The sequence below is a fragment of the Mobula hypostoma genome, chromosome 1, assembly GCF_963921235.1.
Source record: "Mobula hypostoma chromosome 1, sMobHyp1.1, whole genome shotgun sequence".
Classification (NCBI taxonomy): Eukaryota; Metazoa; Chordata; class Chondrichthyes; order Myliobatiformes; family Myliobatidae; genus Mobula; species Mobula hypostoma.
This window is the reverse complement of record NC_086097.1, coordinates 181,598,884-181,616,993: the sequence shown is the minus strand read 5'-3', so window position 1 is coordinate 181,616,993 and position 18,110 is coordinate 181,598,884. Positions and strand designations below refer to the sequence as shown.

Here is an 18,110-nt window from a genome sequence, read left to right as displayed (position 1 = left end):
ACTAACCCTCTATCCAGATTAAGATTTATAAAATTCAATCATTTAATTGCATATGGTATACTGTCGGATATTTCCCGGTGTGGATTTGTAACCGGGCAACACATCACGTAGATCCACACAACTGAGATTTCTGAGGCTTGCAATTGTGGGGGCTCATCCGGGATTGATTCTGTTGGCTGCTGTGTGATTGCCCTGAGCATTGAACCAGTAGGTTGTGTGTTTAAATCTGTGCTGGTATGGATGTAGTTGGGGGTGGGCACTTCAAAGGCAGAGTTCTATCGTTTCTGAGGAGTGAGGGGAAAGAGAGGTCGGATTTGGAAAGTTTAATTAGTCCCCGTTCTTCAGTGAAGAGTTCTCGGAGGCCGATGTGGGAGTGTCTGAGGTCCTTCATACATTAATACAAGTTTGTCCAGACCCCGTTGAGAAGGGCGGCATTTCAATTCTGGTGGGAACCAGTACCCCTCTTGTGAAGAGGCTTATGGGGGCCTGCAAGGAGAAGGCTGGCGAGAGCTTTCTGGGAGCATTGTCGGTGCACCCGCAGTTTCGAGCTGCTTTGGAGGAAGACTGTGGCTCATTGGGCCCAATACCGACTTTAAATGAGGGACTGTGTGGTTCACTCAGTCGAAGCCACTGGTGGTCCGGCCCGGGGAGGTGGCAAGAATGATGGGGACCCTCAAATTTCCTGGAGTGCCTGAGGACAAGGCCCTCTTAGTGGTTGCTCCGAAAGACCTTGAGGGAGAGTCGGGATTTCCTGCTGAGGTACTGGTGAGGCCTGAGCTGCAGAAGCTCTCGGTTGTACAGGCAATGGTAATGGCAATGAATGTCAGGAACACTATAAAGAGGGAGGTCACCTTCAAGTGGGGGATGCCCCTGGCGCACCTGTTCCCGGTGATGGGAATGTCCAGTGTCCCTGTGAGACAAGCTAGGGAGAAACAACTGGAAAAAGGACTGAGTCATTCAACTTGAGGGACTCCCCAGTGCCTGCAGTGTAGATAGAAAAGGAGGTTGGTAGAGAAGATGTTGAAGCTGGAAGGTGTCTTTTCCACTGATGTGAGTTGTTCCAAGAGCACTCATCACACTATCCGGGTGACTGAGGACACCCCGTTTAGAAAGAGGTCGTGGCGATAGGCCCCTGCAGACATGGAAGACGTGTGGCAACATTTGTGCAAATGGTAGGAAGCTGGGATCATCACTGAGTCCTGAACCCATAATGTGTCCCCACAGAAGAAGAATGGGAAGGTACAGATGTGTGTGGACTACAGACTCTGAACAGGCATACTGTCCCTGACCAGTATATGGTCCCAAGGATCGAAGATGCGCTGGCCTGTCTGAGTGGTGCGAAGTGATTCAGTGTGCTGGACTTGAGAAGTGGATATTACCAGATCCCCATGAGGGAGGCTGACAAAGAGAAATCGGCATTTATATGTCCCCTGGGATTCTTCCAGTTTGAAAGGATGCCCCAGGACATATTGAATTGATTATGGGGAGCAAGGACATGGCAGACCAATTGAATAATTACTTTGGTTCTGTCTTCACTAAGGAGGACATAAATAATCTTCCAGAAATAGTAAGGGACAGAGGGTCCAGTGAGATGGAGGAACTGAGTGAAATACATATTAGTAGGGAAGTGGTGTTAGGTAAATTGAAGGGATTGAAGGCAGATAAATCCCCAGGGCCAGATGGTCTGCATCCTAGAATGCTTAAGGAAGTAGCCCAAGAAATAGTGGATGCATTAGTGATAATTTTTCAAAACTCGTTAGATTCTGGACTAGTTCCTGAGGATTGGAGGGTGGCTAATGTAACCCCACTTTTTAAAAAAGGAGGGAGAGAGAAACCGGGGAATTATAGACCGGTTAGCCTAACGTCGGTGGTGGGGAAACTGCTGGAGTCAGTTATCAAGGATGTGATAACAGCACATTTGGAAAGCGGTGAAATCATCGGACAAAGTCAGCATGGATTTGTGAAAGGAAAATCATGTCTGACGAATCTCATAGAATTTTTTGAGGATGTAACTAGTAGAGTGGATAGGGGAGAACCAGTGGATGTGGTATATTTGGATTTTCAAAAGGCTTTTGACAAGGTCCCACACAAGAGATTAGTGTGAAACTTAAAGCACACGGTATTGATGTGGATAGAGAATTGGTTAGCAGACAGGAAGCAAAGAGTGGGAATAAACAGGACCTTTTCAGAATGGCAGGCAGTGACTAGTGGGGTACCGCAAGGCTCAGTGCTGGGACCCCAGTTGTTTACAATATATATTAATGACTTGGATGAGGGAATTAAATGCAGCATCTCCAAGTTTGTGGATGACACGAAGCTGGGCGGCAGTGTTAGCTGTGAGGAGGATGCTAAGAGGATGCAGGGTGACTTGGATAGGTTGGGTGAGTGGGCAAACTCATGGCAGATGCAATTTAATGTGGATAAATGTGAAGTTATCCACTTTGGTGGCAAAAATAGGAAAACAGATTATTATCTGAATGGTGGCCGATTAGGAAAAGGGGAGGTGCAATGAGACCTGGGTGTCATTATACACCAGTCATTGAAAGTGGGCATGCAGGTACAGCAGGCGGTGAAAAAGGCGAATGGTATGCTGGCATTTATAGCAAGAGGATTCGAGTACGGGAGCAGGGAGGTACTACTGCAGTTGTACAAGGCCTTGGTGAGACCGCACCTGGAGTATTGTGTGCAGTTTTGATCCCCTAATCTGAGGAAAGACATCTTTGCCATAGAGGGAGTACAAAGAAGGTTCACCAGATTGATTCCTGGGATGGCAGGACTTTCATATGAAGAAAGACTGGATGAACTGGGCTTGTACTCGTTGGAATTTAGAAGATTGAGGGGGGGATCTGATTGAAACATATAAGATCCTAAAGGAATTGGACAGGCTCGATGCAGGAAGATTGTTCCCGATGTTGGGGAAGTCCAGAACGAGGGGTCACAGTTTGAGGATAGAGGGGAAGCCTTTTTGGACTGAGATTTGGAAAAACTTCTTCACACAGAGAGTGGTGAATCTGTGGAATTCTCTGCCACAGGAAACTGTTGAGGCCAGTTCATTGGCTATGTTTAAGAGGGAGTTAGATATGGCCCTTGTGGCTACAGGGGTCAGGGGGTATGGAGGGAAGGCTGGGGCGGGGTTCTGAGTTGGATGATCAGCCATGATCATAATAAATGGCGGTGCAGGCTCAAAGGGCCGAATGGCCTACTCCTGCACCTATTTTCTATGTTTCTATATCAGGAGCCCCTACAACCTTCCAGTGGGTCATGGAGAAAACTGTGGGGGGTATTGGTGTATCTGGATGACCTCATAGTACTTGGATCCACCTTGGAAGAACATGAAGCGAGGCTGCTGAAGGTGCTGGGCCGCCTGAAAGCTGAAGGGTTAAAGCTTTCCTTGGAAAAGTGCCAGTTCTGCCAAACATCTGTTAGCTATGTTGGGCACATAGTCTTATGAGATGGAGTAGCTATGGATCCAGCTAAGATAGAGGTGGTTACCACTTGGCCAACACCCCAGACTGTGAGCACTTTGCACTTGTTCCTCAGGTTCTGTGGTTACTATCGGAGGTTCGTGAAAGGCTACGTGAAAGTGAGTCACCCATTGAATCATCTTTTGTGCGGTTACCCTCCCTTGGGGAAGAAAAGGACAGGGGGATGGAGAGTATTTTAACCCATCGGAGCCCTTTGGACCGAGGTGGGATGTAAACTGTGAAGAGGCCTTTCAGTCCTTGAAGGAGCTGCTGACCCAAGCGCCAGTGCTGGCTTTTGCAGACCCCCTATTGCCTTATTTACTACATATGGATGCCAGCCAGCAGGGTTTAGGGGGCGTCCTGAATCAGGATCAGGGCTCTGGGTTGAGGCCCATTGCGTTTGTCAGCTGGAGTCTGTTGCTCTCCGAGAAAAACTATCCTACAAACAAGTTGGAATTTCTGGCGTTGAAATGGGTGGTGGTGATAAGCTGAGTGACTATCTCTACAGGGCCAAGTTTGAGGTGAAGACGGACAACAACCCCCTAACTTATATCCTGACCTCAGCGAAACTGGATGCCACAGGCCATCGGTAGTTGGTGGCGTTGTCTGCCAATGACTTCAGCCTGATGTACCAGCCGGGAAGCAGGAACATTGATGCTGATGCTTTGTCCTGACGGGCGCATGAGGGGACTGGACAGGGACGAGGAGTGGAAAAGCGTTCCTGCCCCAAGGGTGAAGGCCCTGTGTCAGTTGGCCATCAGCGTGAAGGCAGAGAAAAAGGAGGGGCAGGGCGAGCGGTGGATCAATTGGGGGCTTCTGATGATGCCATCCCCCAAGTTTATTGTAACCTGACTCCTCTGAAAACATATCAGCTGCCAGATTTGAGTTCTGGGGAAGTGGCTGCTGCTCAGCGAGATGATTCGGGCATTGGTACCATTTGGGCGGCAGTTGAAAAGGGAGACTTGGCTCAGGTGGAGAGGATGAAACACACACAGCGGTGCCTCCATTACTATTAGAATGGCCTCAGAGTTGAAGAACCAGATTGCGTCACCCCCCCAGACCCTCCCTGGCGTTGCCAGCTGGTTCTGCCCGAGAAGTATCAGAGGATGTCATTGAAATCACTTCATGATGATTCTGGACATTTGGAAGTGGAGAAGACCTATGGATTGTTCACAGACCAGTTTTACTGGCCCTGGATGAAGTCAGAGGTCGAAGAATACTGCAAGTCGTGCATTTGATGCATACGGTGGAAGACACTGCCTACGTAGGCAGCTCCCTTATCCCATTTGCAGAGTGTGGGGCCTCTGGCCCTGGTGTGTATGGATTTCCTGTCAATAGAACCCAATGCCAGCAACACAGTGAATGTCTTAGTCATCACTATACCAGATATGATCAGGCTTTTCCTACTGAGGACCAGAGGGTGTCTACGGTGGAATCAGTGTTGTATGGGAGAAGTATTTAATCTATTATGGCCTTCCCAGGCAGATACATAGTGATCAGGGATGGGATTTCGAGAGCAGACTCATCCATGAGTTACTGGGCGTGCTTGGAGTCGAGAAGTCGAGGACCACGCCCTATCACCCACAGGGTGATCCCCAACCCGAGATATTTAATCGGACCTTGCTAGACATGCTTAGGATCCTGGAGATAAGCAAGAAGAGCAGGTGCAGTCAACATGATTCACAGTTATATCTGTACACGAAATGAAGCTACTGGGTACTCGCCACATTACCTGATGTTTGGTCGCGAGGCGAGGTTGCCCATTGACCTTTGTTTTGGGACTGACGCCCTATGTAGTGGAGAGTCAGATGCCAAACCTACCAGTTTTCTGGTTTAAACCAGTGGAGGGGAATGGGCCTGTCAAGATTCTCCACCAGAACCACCTGCTGCCCTGGGACAAGAGGTGCAGGTGGACCCAGAGCCCAACTCGGAGCCAACACTTAGAAAGAGGACTCTGTGGAAAAGCGGGGCGACTTAAGGGCTCCCAACAGGCGAGGTCAGGCTGACCCCCACCCCTGAGAGGGATACTGATTCGGAGGATGAGGACCTGCCTTTTGCTAACTCCCCATTGATTGAGGAAGAGATTCCTGGCCCTTCTCCCATTCAGACAGGTGAGGTTGGGGGGGGGAGGCTATCTGTGGGCAGCCTGGGTTACAGCGGGACTCTGCAGGGGAGGAGGCGGGGTTTGGCCACGGGACAGAGGGCTCCGAGTTGCAGGTGGGCACGAGTGATAGGTTGGGGGAGGGATCCCCAGTAGTGTTGGAACCTGAAGAGTTAAATGAGGGGGTGCGGAGGTCTCAGAGAATTAGGAGACCACCGGATAGGCTGGCCTAAGTAGCACCAGGGGAACAGAGTGTGGCTCCTACTGTTTTGGGGAGCTATGTCACTGCCTTTTACACCTGGACTGGGCTTTGTGTTTTGCAGGAAGGGTTTGCGAATTATCTCAACGTCATGCGGCCATGACTAAATTTGGTGGGGGAAAAGAGTGTAATGGCCCCTCTGCAATATTTCACTGCTAATGTAATGGTTTCTCTGTAGCAGCAATGTCTGGGTTATGACAAGAGATAACGGGGCTTTAGAATGTATGTTATCCAATGGAAGAAATGTTGTTCTTTCTTGAGAGTCTGGAAGAGAGATTTTTGCGGTCTTCTGTCGGCAAGAGGAGAAGAAGGAAGACGCGTGTGGAGAGAGCTGGGAGACCACCAGATGGAGTGGATTGGGAGCAAGGGTCCGAAGTTCAGCGACGCTCGGAGGAGGTTAATGAATGACTGTATCAGTGAGCTCCAATGTGCACTTTCGACTTTTTCCATAAAATGGGCCCTTTTACTTTTTATTTTCTTTACTTACCCTCTATCCAGATTAAGATTTATAAAGTTCAATCATTTAATTGCATATGGTGTACTGTCGGGATATTTCCCGATGCGGATTTGTAACCGGACAACACATCCACACAAACGAGATTTCTCAGTTAGGCGGGGCCAGAAGTTGTTTTCCCCCAGACAAACACTTGCTGGCTGAGCCTGGTGCTTGCACTATTAAAAAAAAGAACAGAAGAAAGGTATGAAAATGGCCTTGAACACTCGGATCAGTTGTGACATTGCTGAGAGGTGGTGCAGATTCCAAAGACTGAAAGGCCATGGTGCTCATAACTTGCCTGTCTGCTTACAACACTGATAGGTACAGGTTACTCAGACCAGGAACTATGTTTGATGTTTTAGCTTCTGCACTGCCAGGAGTATTGGCTGGTGCTGGTTTTTATGTTAAAGTATGTTTAACAGGAGGCACACAACATTAGTTTTCAACTGAGGTTTATTGTGAAGTTGCCAGCTGCCTTGGTTAGCATCAGAAACCATGTAGGATCTTGTCATTTCAATAGAAGCACTGATAGTTCGCAACTCCATTTTAAACCTGTTTTCCACAATGTCCCACTGGACGAATTACAGGATTTCCACAGTACTGCTTGGCCCCAGGATCTGCTCCCCAAGCAGCTTTGGAATTACATTAAGCAACTTTCTACATAAAACTGCCGCAAAAAAATCACAGCAACACAGTCAAACTTTCAAACACAAGATGTGAACAAAGTTTACAGCCTGTGGTCCAGCATGGAGTGTCTAAAGTTGGGAAGACCACCTGGTCCTTTACATAAAAGTAAATGATACAGATTTGTAACTAAACATATTAAAAGTCATTTAATGCCAGTAATTGAAGTCTCTCCTGCCCACCGAACCTTTGCTACACCATCTGGCTAAGTTGATCATGATTTTTTACAAGAGGGAAACATAAAATCGACCCCATTCCCTGGGGTGCTTTCTGCTTCTACCCATTCCCCTCCTGTCCCTAGAATCTGCCCCAACATTGTCCAGTCAAGCAGTACCCCCCCCCCACCAACTCTCATTTCATCTCCTATACCTACCCCACTCACCTCTGCTCATGTCACCCCCAGACATGTCGAGCATCCACAGGTCAGGAGTGTGATGGAACACTCTCCACTTGCCTGGGTGACAGCATGTTTCACTCAAGCTTTGTCACTGTCCAATACAGAGCAACTAGTTATTGGCCACCCTGTCACTCCTCCCTCCATTTTATACCACAGTTTCCAGATGAGGATACTGCAGCAATACCCTCCAAACCCACCTCCTGCTGGAACCCTCACTTCCGATCCCACACCATCTCTGGGTCTGAACAGCACAATACAAACATAGGCAACATGGGCTCCAGAACCCAACTTACTCCCATTCCCTCAGGACCAAACAGGGCTGGGTGATGAAGGCTGGGCTCATCTGCCACACCTACCTCTTATAAACATGGAACTAAACCGCAACCCTGTAGGCAAAACCTACTGCGAGGAATTGAAGACAAGCTGGAACTCTCCAAACCAAAGCCTACCCATTAAATATCTTGAGGGCAGTTCAGTCAGCAGAATCCTCAGGCAACAACATTAAACAAAGAAATATTATGCTGAACGTTCATCTACAGTACAACCCTCGTTGGTCCCATTACTGAAGTTGCTCTGTGCCGAAATAACTTCACCCAGGAGCAGATAAAGCAACGATCAGCCTCAAATTTCCAAGTTCAATTCCACTGGGGAATCCAAACTCATCTGTCCCTCCCCCTGAAAATCACCCCCAGCAACAACTGCAGTGCGGTCAAACTCAAGGAACTGAATCCTCAGGCAGTGAAATGACATGCCGGACAGATCTGGAGTAGAGGACCGGGCATCTGGGTTAACGTCACACTTGATCAAGGTGTTACTGATCCATATGGCTCAGGGCTTGAGGTCCTCACCCAGCACTGCAGACAGGATTTATGATCCAAACAATGGCAGTAGAGTAAAACATTAAAAGAACTGTAAATATCCATGGTCGAGGAGCTGCCAGTCACAAGGAGAAACCAGTATGTTTACAGTAGGTCATACCCAGACCACAGGCTGTGACACAGACGTCCAGAGAGCTGAGGTCCTGGTGACATTGGGAGGCATGACAGGAGCTTCTCAAATATCCAGAGCCCAATCCACGTCTGCCACAGTAACGAGTCCAGTGCTGCGCTCACCAACTATTGCACCGACCCTCCGAAACAGGTATCAGTCGGAATCAGAGTCAGAGCCCTCATCATCCGAGGAAGAGGAAGAGGACGATGACGAGGCAGAAGAGCTAGCCTCAGACTGGTCGTCGTCATCCTCCTCCTCCTCATTCTACAAAGAAACGGTCAAAAATGATTAATTATTTCCCTCCTCAGACCTCTCCCTGATTCACATTCACTACGTTCTCGTTCTTATTTCTGCTTTACCTCCCTCCCAAATCCTCATCTCAGACCCCCAACCTTCAGTTACTCCCTTATTCTTCTCTCCACCCCCCCCCCGTGTTGCCATGACAGCAGAAGCTTCAAGTTGCACCAGAACACGGGCGAAAGCGAGGGGACATCCCACCCTGTGAGGGGTGATATTGAAGGAGCGTTCCAGTGGGGGAGGGGTGATACAGGAGGAGTGTCCCACCACAGGAGGGGTGGCACTGGAGTTTTACTCACCGCATCATCGCTGTTGGATCCACTGTCAGAAGTTCCCGATGAATCAACTCCATCCTCATCGGAATCAGAAGAGTCACTCCTGTCAGGATCCTCGTCGTCCTCCTCACCATCATCATCATCATCCTCTGATGATTCCTGAGAGAAGGTGGTGTTGAGTGGTAGGGCGGAGAGAGAGAGAGGTGAGAATGGGTTGTGGGGTAGGGAGGTCGGAGGGCAAATTGAGAGTGAGGGACAGGGTGAAGGTGTGGAAAAGAAGGAGGGGTTAGTAAGGGAGACAAAGGGATGGAGGGTGAGGGTGAAGAAATTTGGGAGGGCAGGAAAGGATGAGGGAGGAGTTCAGTGTCACTGGGGAAGGAGGGAGGTTGGGTGTGGGAGGGAGAGAGGGTGAGAGATGGAGTTGAAAGTTGCTGGGTAAGGAAGATAAAGTTGGGGAGGATGGGGGAGGGGAGGGCTGGGGGGAATGGGGGAAACTGTAAGGAGGGAAGGGTTGAGGGAGAGTATTATTTGGTAGGGTGGGGCTGTGGTTGGGTGATGTGAATCAGGATGTGATAACTCACCGAGCTGACGTGGCCCATGGCTCTGGCTTTGGCTGAGGGACCCCCGACCTTACCCGACCCCTTGCGCTTCTGCAGTGAACGGAGAGAGAATGAGACCGAGTCACAGCTCTCTTGGACTCCAAACCTCCACTGGGGGGCTGGGGATGTCACCCCGACTCCAACCCCACCCTCCCAGCTCTGTGTACAACACATCAAATCATAGAATCACAGACCCTTCAGCCCATCTAGTCCATGCCAAACCATTTAAACCACCTCCTCCCATCAACATGCACCAGGTTGCCCTCCATACCCTTCCTATTCATGTACCAATCTAAATTTCTCTTAAATGTTGAAATCGAGCTCACATCCACCACTTGCACTGGCAGCTCATTCCACACTCTCATGACCCTCTGAGTGAAGAAATTTCCCCTTAAACTTCTCACCTTTCACTCTTAACCCATGACCTCTGGTTGTAGTCCCACCCAACTTCAGTGGAAAAAGCTTGCATTTACCTTATCTATATCCCTCATAATTTTATATACCTCTATCAACTCTCCTCTCAATTTTCTACATTTCAAAGAATACAGTCCTAACCTTTTCAATCTTTCCTTATAACTCTGGTCCTCCAGACCCAACAAACATACTTACAAATATCTCTGTACTCTTTCAACATTGTTTACATCTTTTCTGTAGGTGGGTGACCAAAACTGCACGCAGTATTCCAAATTAAACCTCACCAACGTCTTAGACAACTTTAACGTAACATCCCATCTTCTGTACTCAATACATTGATTTTTGAAGGCCGATGTGACAAAAGCTTTCCTTATGACCCTATCTACCTGTGATGCCACTTTCAATGAATTATGGACCTATATTCCCAGATTCCTTTGTTCTACCACACTCCTTGTTGCCCTACCGTTCACCGTGGAAGATCTACCCTGGTTGGTCCTACACCACCACCTCTGTAATCCGTACAGGGTCTATAAAGTTGATGCTGCTTTGCTACACTTCTATTGACTCTGTATCTGTCTCCTGAATAAATACAGATGCCAAGAATTCATTTACGATCTCCCCCATCTGTTTTGGCCCACATGGATTACCATTCTAATCTTCCAGAGGACCAATTTTGTCCCTAGCAATCCTTTTGCTCTTAACATGTCTGTAGAATCCCTTAGGATTCTCCTTCACCATGTCTGCTAGAGCAACTTCATGCCTTCTTTTATCCTCCAGATTTCTTTCTTAAGCGTTCTCTTGCATTTCTTATACTCCATAAGCACCTCATTTGTTCCTACCTGCCTATATCTGCCATGCACCTTCATTTTTTCTCTTAACCAGGGCCTCAATATCTTGTGAAAACCAAGGTTCCCTACACCTATTGTCTTTACCTTTTATTCTGACAGACAAATACAAGCTTTGTACTCTCAAAAATTCATTTTTGAAGGGGTCCCGCTTTTCAAATACATCTTTTCCTGTCCCGATCCACACTTTCCAGATCAAAATTGGCCTTCCTCCAGGTTAGAATCTCAACCCCTGGACCAGACCTATCTTTGTGCATATTTACTTTAAAACTAATGGCATTGTGGTCACTGGATGTAAAGTATTTCCCTAGATAAACTTATGTTACCTGCCCTGTCTCATTCCCGAACAGCAGATCCAGCATCACATGCTCTCTTGTTGGGACTTCTATGTACTGATGAAGGAAACTTTCCTGAACACATTTGACAAACTCTATCCTATCTAGTCGTTCAAAAGTACGGGATTCCCAGTCAGTATGTGGAAAGTTAAAATCACCTACTATAACAACCTTATGTTTCTTGCACTAGTCTGCAATCTCTCAGCAAATCTGTTCCTCTAAATCTCTGGTATTGTTGGGTGGTCTGTAATATAACCCCATTAACGTGGTCATACATTTATTTCTCAGTTCCACCCATAACACTTCACGAGTTGAATTCTTCAATTTGATCTGACAGAACACTGCCATGACATTTTCCCTGACTAGTAAAGCCACCTCTCCTGCAAACAAGTCTCACTAATGGCTACATCATCATAATTCCAGGTGTTGATCCATGCCCTGAGCTCATCTACCTTTCCTATGCTACCTTACATTGAAATATACACATTTCAGGATACTAGTTGCACCATGCTCAAACCTTTTGATTCCTGAGTTTGTATGAGGTCTTACTAACATTTGTCTCCACAACATCTCCCTTAACTGTCCTGGCACTCTGGTTCCCAGTCCTCTGCAACTCTAGTTTACACTCCACTGTGAAGCATTAACAAACCTTCCCACTAGGACATTAGTCCCCTTCCAGTTCAGGTGCAAACCATCCCTCCTGTACAGGTCCCACCTTCCCCAGAAGAGAGCCCAATGATCCAAAAATCTTATGCCCTCCCTCCTACATCAACTCCTTAGTTACGTGCTAAAATGTATGATCTTCTTAGTTCTGGCCTCACTAGCACATGGCACGGGTAGCAATTCTGAGATCAGAGCCCGAGAGGTCCTGACATTTAACTTAGCACCTAACCACCGAACTCCCTGTGCAAAATCTTATCACTTGCCCTACCCATTTCATTGGAACCCTTCGTGGACCATGACCTCTGGCCATTCACCCTCTCACATAAGAATGCTGATGACTTGATCCAAGATGTCCCAGAGTACTCTGCAGGCAACATACCATTCATGAATCTCATTCTCGCCCACAGAACCTCTTGTCTGTTCCCCTAACTAACGAATCCCCTATTACACAGCGTGCCTCTTCTCTTCCCTTCTGAGTCACAGCAGTGCTGGAGACCTGACCACTGTGACTTTCCTCTGTTTGGTCACGCACCCAACAGTATCTGAACTGATAGATCTGTTTTTGAGGGGGATGGCCACAGGGAAACTCTAATCTGGCTCCTTAACTCCTTACCTTTTCCTGACTGTCACCCAGTTTCCTGTGTCCTGGGCTTGGGTGTAACTGACTCTTCACTCACCCTTTCAGCTTCTCAAATGATCCAGAGTTCATCCAGTTCCAGCTCAACTCTTTAACAGGGATTGTTAGAAGCTGCAGCTGGATGCACTTCTCGCCATTACAGTTGTCAGGAACATTCCACTATCCTGCCTGGCATCTCTACTGTCCTAGCTGAGCAGATATAAAGTAGGAAGGAAAAAAAAACTTTACCTAGAGCTTATCTTTTTTTTGCTTTCTCTGACTGAAACCCCTCTTCACTGAAGCTCGAAGAGCACCACTCTAACTTTGTCCACTCAGACAATGGCTGCTACAATGCTGGCCCTTGTCTGTTTTATTCATGTAAGCCAGGGAATCTGGAATGACCAAACCACCAGCTGAGGAAAGGACTTGTCACTGTTCCAGACTGAAACCCTGCATTAGGATCAATTCCAGCATCTTATGTTGGACATAAGAACCTTGTCTCTAGGAGAATAGAGCATAGAAACCAGCCCTTCAGCCCATCTAGTGCATATCACTGGTTTTCTGCCTGGCAGATAATTCCACAGTCTCATCATCCTATGAGTGAATAAGTTCACCCTCAGGTTCCCCTTAAATATTTTTCTTTTAGAACATAGAAATTTACAGCACATTACAGGTCTTTCGGCCCACAATGTTGTGCCAACCATGTAACCTACTCTAGAAACTGTCTAGAATTTCCCTGGTGCATAGCTGCACAGACCCATCCAAGAGGCTCTTAAAACAGGGGTCCCCAACCTCTTTGGCACCGCGGACCGGTTTAATATTGACAATATTCTTGCGGACCGGCCAACCAGGGGGGTGTTCAAGTAGGGTTAAACTCACCTCAACATGTCTTTTACAGTTAGGGTTGCCAACTTTCTCACTCCCAAATAAGGGACAAAAGTAGCAGTCAAATCCCGGGACACTTTACCCCAGGAAAGACTACCATGACCACGAAGCCTTACGCGGGCACACATGTGCATGCGTGATGTGCGTATGCGCGTACATGCTGATTTTTCTTTCTCCCACAAATCCTTTTGCCTTCATCTTCCCGACTATACAGTACATACATTATTTCTACTTTATATAGGCTGTGTATTTATCATATCATTCCTGCTTTTACTATACGTTAGTGTTATTTATTTTCGATTTTATGCGTTATTTGGTATGATTTATTAGGTTATTTTTTGGGTCTGGGAACGCTCAAAAATTTTTCTCATATAAATTAATGGTACAGTAATTGCTTCTTCGCTTCACCCCATTTCGGCACAAAAGGTTTCATAGGAACGCTCAACCTTCGCGGGGGAAATACGGGACAAGGGCGGTCCCGTATGGGACAAACCAATTTAGCCCAATATACGGGATGTCCCAGCAAATACGGGACAGTTGGCAACCCTATGTTCAAGTTCAACGGTGCGTGACAGGGAATGAGGAAAGGTGCAGCTGACTCATATCGTTTCCTCACAACCCGGTAGCAAATGCTCTGCGGCCCTGTGGTTGGGGACTGCTGTCTTAAAAGACCCCATTGTATCCGCTTCCACCACCACTGCCGGCAATGCTTTCCATGCATCCACCGCTCTGTGTAAAAAAACTTACTCCCGATATCCCCTTGGTACTTATTTCCAAGCACCTTAAAACTATGCCCCCTCATGTTAGCCATTTCAGCCCTGGGAAAAAACCTCTGGCTATCCACACGATCAATGCCCCTCATCATCTTAACAAAACTCCCTCTGTCAGGTCACCTCTCATCCTCTGTCGCTCCAAGGAGAAAAGGCCAAGTGCACTCAACCTATTCTCATAAGGCACGCTCCCCAATCCAGGCGACATCTTTGCAGATCTCCTCTGCACTCTCTCTATAGTAGCCACATCATTCCTGTAGTGAGCTGACCATAACTGAATACAGTACACCAAGTGGGGTCTGACCAAGTTCTTATTCAGCTGCAACATTACCTCACAGCTCCTGAACTCAATCCCACAGTTGATGAATACCAACACACCATATGCCTTCTTAACAACACTATCAACCTGCGCAGCATCTCTGAGTATCCTATCGACATGGACCCAAAGATCTCTCAGATCCTCCACACTGCCAAGAGTCTTACCATTTATATTGTATTCCGTCTTCTAATTGGACCTACCAAAATGAACCACTTCACACCTGTCTGGAGTAAAGTCCTTCTGCCACTTCTCAGCTCAGTTCTGCATCCTATTGATGTCCTGCTGTAACCACTGACAACCCTCCAGACTATCCCCAACACCCCCCAATCTTTGTGTCATCAGCAAACTCTTCAACTTCTTTATCCAAGTCATTTATAAAAATCACAAAGAGGAGGGGTCCCAGAACAGATCACTGTTCACCGACCTCCATGGAAAATACGAACCATCTACAACCACTCTTTGCCTTCCGTGGTCAAGCCAATTCTGGATGCACAAAGCAAGGCCTCCTTAGATCCCATGTCTCCTTATTTTCTGAAAGAGTCTTGCATGAAGAACCTTATCAAATGCCTTTCTGAAATCCATATACACTACATCCACTGCTCTATCTTCATCAATGCCTTTTGTTACATCCTCAAAGAATTCAATCAGGCTCGTAAGGTACGACTTGCCCTCGACAAAGTCACGCTGAGTATCCCTACCCTAATCAGATTATGTTTCTCCATAAATCCTGCCTCTCAGGATCTTTTCCAACAACTTGCCCACCACTGAAGTCAGACTCACTGGTCTAAACTTTCCTGGGTGATCTCTACTCCCTTTCTTTAACAAGGGAACAACATTTGCAACCCTCCAATACTCCGGTACCTCTCCCATCCCTATTATTGATGCAAAGATCATTGCAAGAGGCTCAGCAATCTCCTCCCTCGCTTCCCACAGTAGCCTGGGGTAGATCTCATCCGGTCCTGGTGACTTATCCAACTTAATGCTTTTCAAAAGCTCCAGCACATCCTCTTTCTTAATGTCTATATGCTCAAGCGTTTCAGTCTGCTGTATGTCATCCCCACAATTGCCAAGGTCTTTATCCCTGGTGTACACTGAAGCAAATATCTCTGCCACACCCTCTGACTCCATGCACACGTTTCCACTATTGCACCTGATTGGTCCTATTCTCACACAGCTCATCCTCTTGCTCTTCACATAGTTGTAGAATGCCTTGGGTTTTTCCTTAATCCTGCTCACCAAGGCCTTCTCATGACCCCTCCTGGCTCTCCTAATTCCATTCTGAAGCTCCTTCCGAGCATCCTTGTAACTTTCCAGAGCTCTAATAGTACCTAATTTCTTGAATCTTTTGTAAGCTTTTCTTAACTAGATTTTCTACATACTTTGTACACCATGTTTCTTTAACCCTACCATCCTTTCCCTGCCTCAATGGAATATACCTATGCAGAACTTCATGTAAATGTTCCCTGAACATTTGCCACAATCCTGCCATGCATTTCCCTGAGAACATCCGCTCCCAATTTATGTTCCCAAGTTCCTGCTTAATAGCATCATAATTTCATACTAAGCCTATCACCACACATTCTAGTCTCATCAAACCTCAGGGGAAAAGCTTGCAAGCATTTACCTTGTCTATAACCGTGATAATTTTGTCCATCTCTGTAAGATCTTCCCCTCGTTCACCTGCACTCCAGGAAATCAAGTCCTAACCTATTCAGCCTTTCCCTGTAACTCAGTCAGGTCCTCAAATTTCTGGCAAAATCCTTGGAAATTTTCTCTGTATTCTTTCAAGCTTATTGATACCTTTCTTGAATGCAGGCAACCAGAACTGCACACAATACTCTAAATTCAGTCTCACCAACATCTTATACAACTTCAACATAACATCCCATTTCCTGTACACAATACTTTGATTTATGAAGGCCAATGTGGCAAAAGCTTTCTTTACAGCCCTATCTACCAGTGACACCACTTTCATTGAAACAGAGAAAACCTACAGCACAATACAGGCCCTTCGGCCTACAAAGCTATGCCGAACATGTCCTTACCTTAGAACTACCTAGGCTTACCCATAACCCTCTACTTTTCTAAGCTCCATGCAGCCATCCAGGAGTCTCTTAAAAGACCCTATCGTTTCCACCTCCACCGCCGCCGCCGGCAGCCCATTCCATGCACTCACCACTCTGTGTAAAAAAAAACTTACCCGACATCTCCTCTGTACCTACTTCCAAGCATCTTAAAACTATGCCCTCTCATGCTAGCCATTTCAGCCCTGGGAAAAAGCCTCTGACTATCCACATGATCAATGCCTCTCATTATTTTGTACATCTCTATCAGGTCACCTCTCATCCTCCACTGCTCCAAAGAGAAAAGGCCGAGTTCACTCCACCTATTCTCATAAGGCATGCTCCCCAATCCAGGCAACATCCTTGTAAGTATCCACTGCACCCTATCTATGCTTTCCACGTCCTTCCTGTAGTGAGGCGACCAGAATTGAGCACAGTACTCCAAGTGGGATCTGACCAGGGTCCTATATAGCTGTAACATTACCTCTCGGCTCTTAAACTCAATCCCATGATTGATGAAGGCCAATGCACCTTATGCCTTCTTAACCACACACAACCTGCGTAGCAGCTTTGAGTGTCCTATGAACTTGGACCCCAAGATCCCTCTGATCTTCCACACTGCCAAGAGTCTTGCCATTAATACTATATTCTGCCATCATATTTGACCTCCCAAAATGAACCACCTCACACTTATCTGTGTTGAACTGCATCTGCCACTTCTCAGCCTAGTTTTGTATCCAATCAATGTCCCACTGTAACCTCTGACAGCCCTCCACACTATCCACAACACCCCCAACCTTTGTGTCATCAGCAAATTTACTAACCCATCCCTCCACTTCCTCATCCAGGTCACTTATAAAAAATCACAAAGAGCAGGGGTCCCAGAACAGATCCCTGAGGCACACCACTGGTCACCGACCTCCATGCAGAATATGACCCATCTACAACCACTCTTTGCCTTCTGTGGGCAAGCCAGTTCTGGATCCACAAAGCAATGTCCCCTTGGATTCCATGCCTCCTTACTTTCTCAATAAGCCTTGCATGGGATACCTTATCAAATGCCTTGCTAAAATCCATATACACTACATCTACTGCTCTACCCTCATCAATGTGTTTAATTACATCCTCAAAAAATTCAATCAGGCTTGTAAGGCACGATCTGCCTTTGACAAAGGCATGCTGACTACTCCTAATCATATTATTCCAAATCACTTTCAAGAAATTATCCCCTTATTCTTCCACACTCCTCGGTGGCCTATTGTTCACTGTGCAAGTCCTATCCTGGTTTGTCCTCCTAAATTGAAACACCTCATATTAAGTTCCACCTGACACTTCTCAGCCCATTTTTTCCAAATTTTGATAGCCTTCCTTTCTGTCCACTATGCCTCTAATCTTGGTGTCATCTGCAAATTTGTTGATCCAGTTTACCACATAATTATCTGAATGATTAATACATATGATAAACTACAACAGATTCATCATCGATATCTATGGCACACCACCAATCAGGGAGGCAAGCATTAACTATTATGCTTTGGCTTTGCCTGCAAAGCCATTGTTAAATCCATTTGACTACTTCATCCTAAATGTCAAGCTACTCAACCTTCTAGACCAGCCTCCCATGCAGGATTTTATCAA

General features: G+C 46.8%; 1 protein-coding gene across 3 annotated transcripts in view; it reads right to left on the bottom strand.

Moving 5' to 3' along the window:
- LOC134353164 (nucleolar transcription factor 1-like) overlaps positions 1–18,110 on the bottom strand; it is a 125,724-nt gene that overhangs the window by 51,234 nt on the left and 56,380 nt on the right. For 2 of the 3 annotated variants that reach the window (XM_063061165.1, XM_063061155.1), the window contains exons 19-20: positions 9,545–9,613; positions 8,988–9,122 (exon numbers count right to left, since the gene is read on the bottom strand). In XM_063061165.1, coding sequence (XP_062917235.1) covers positions 8,988–9,122; positions 9,545–9,613 — 204 coding nt within the window. Of the gene's footprint in view, positions 1–6,443; positions 8,656–8,987; positions 9,123–9,544; positions 9,614–18,110 lie in introns of those variants that run through there. The other variant, XM_063061148.1, reaches the window with a different exon arrangement.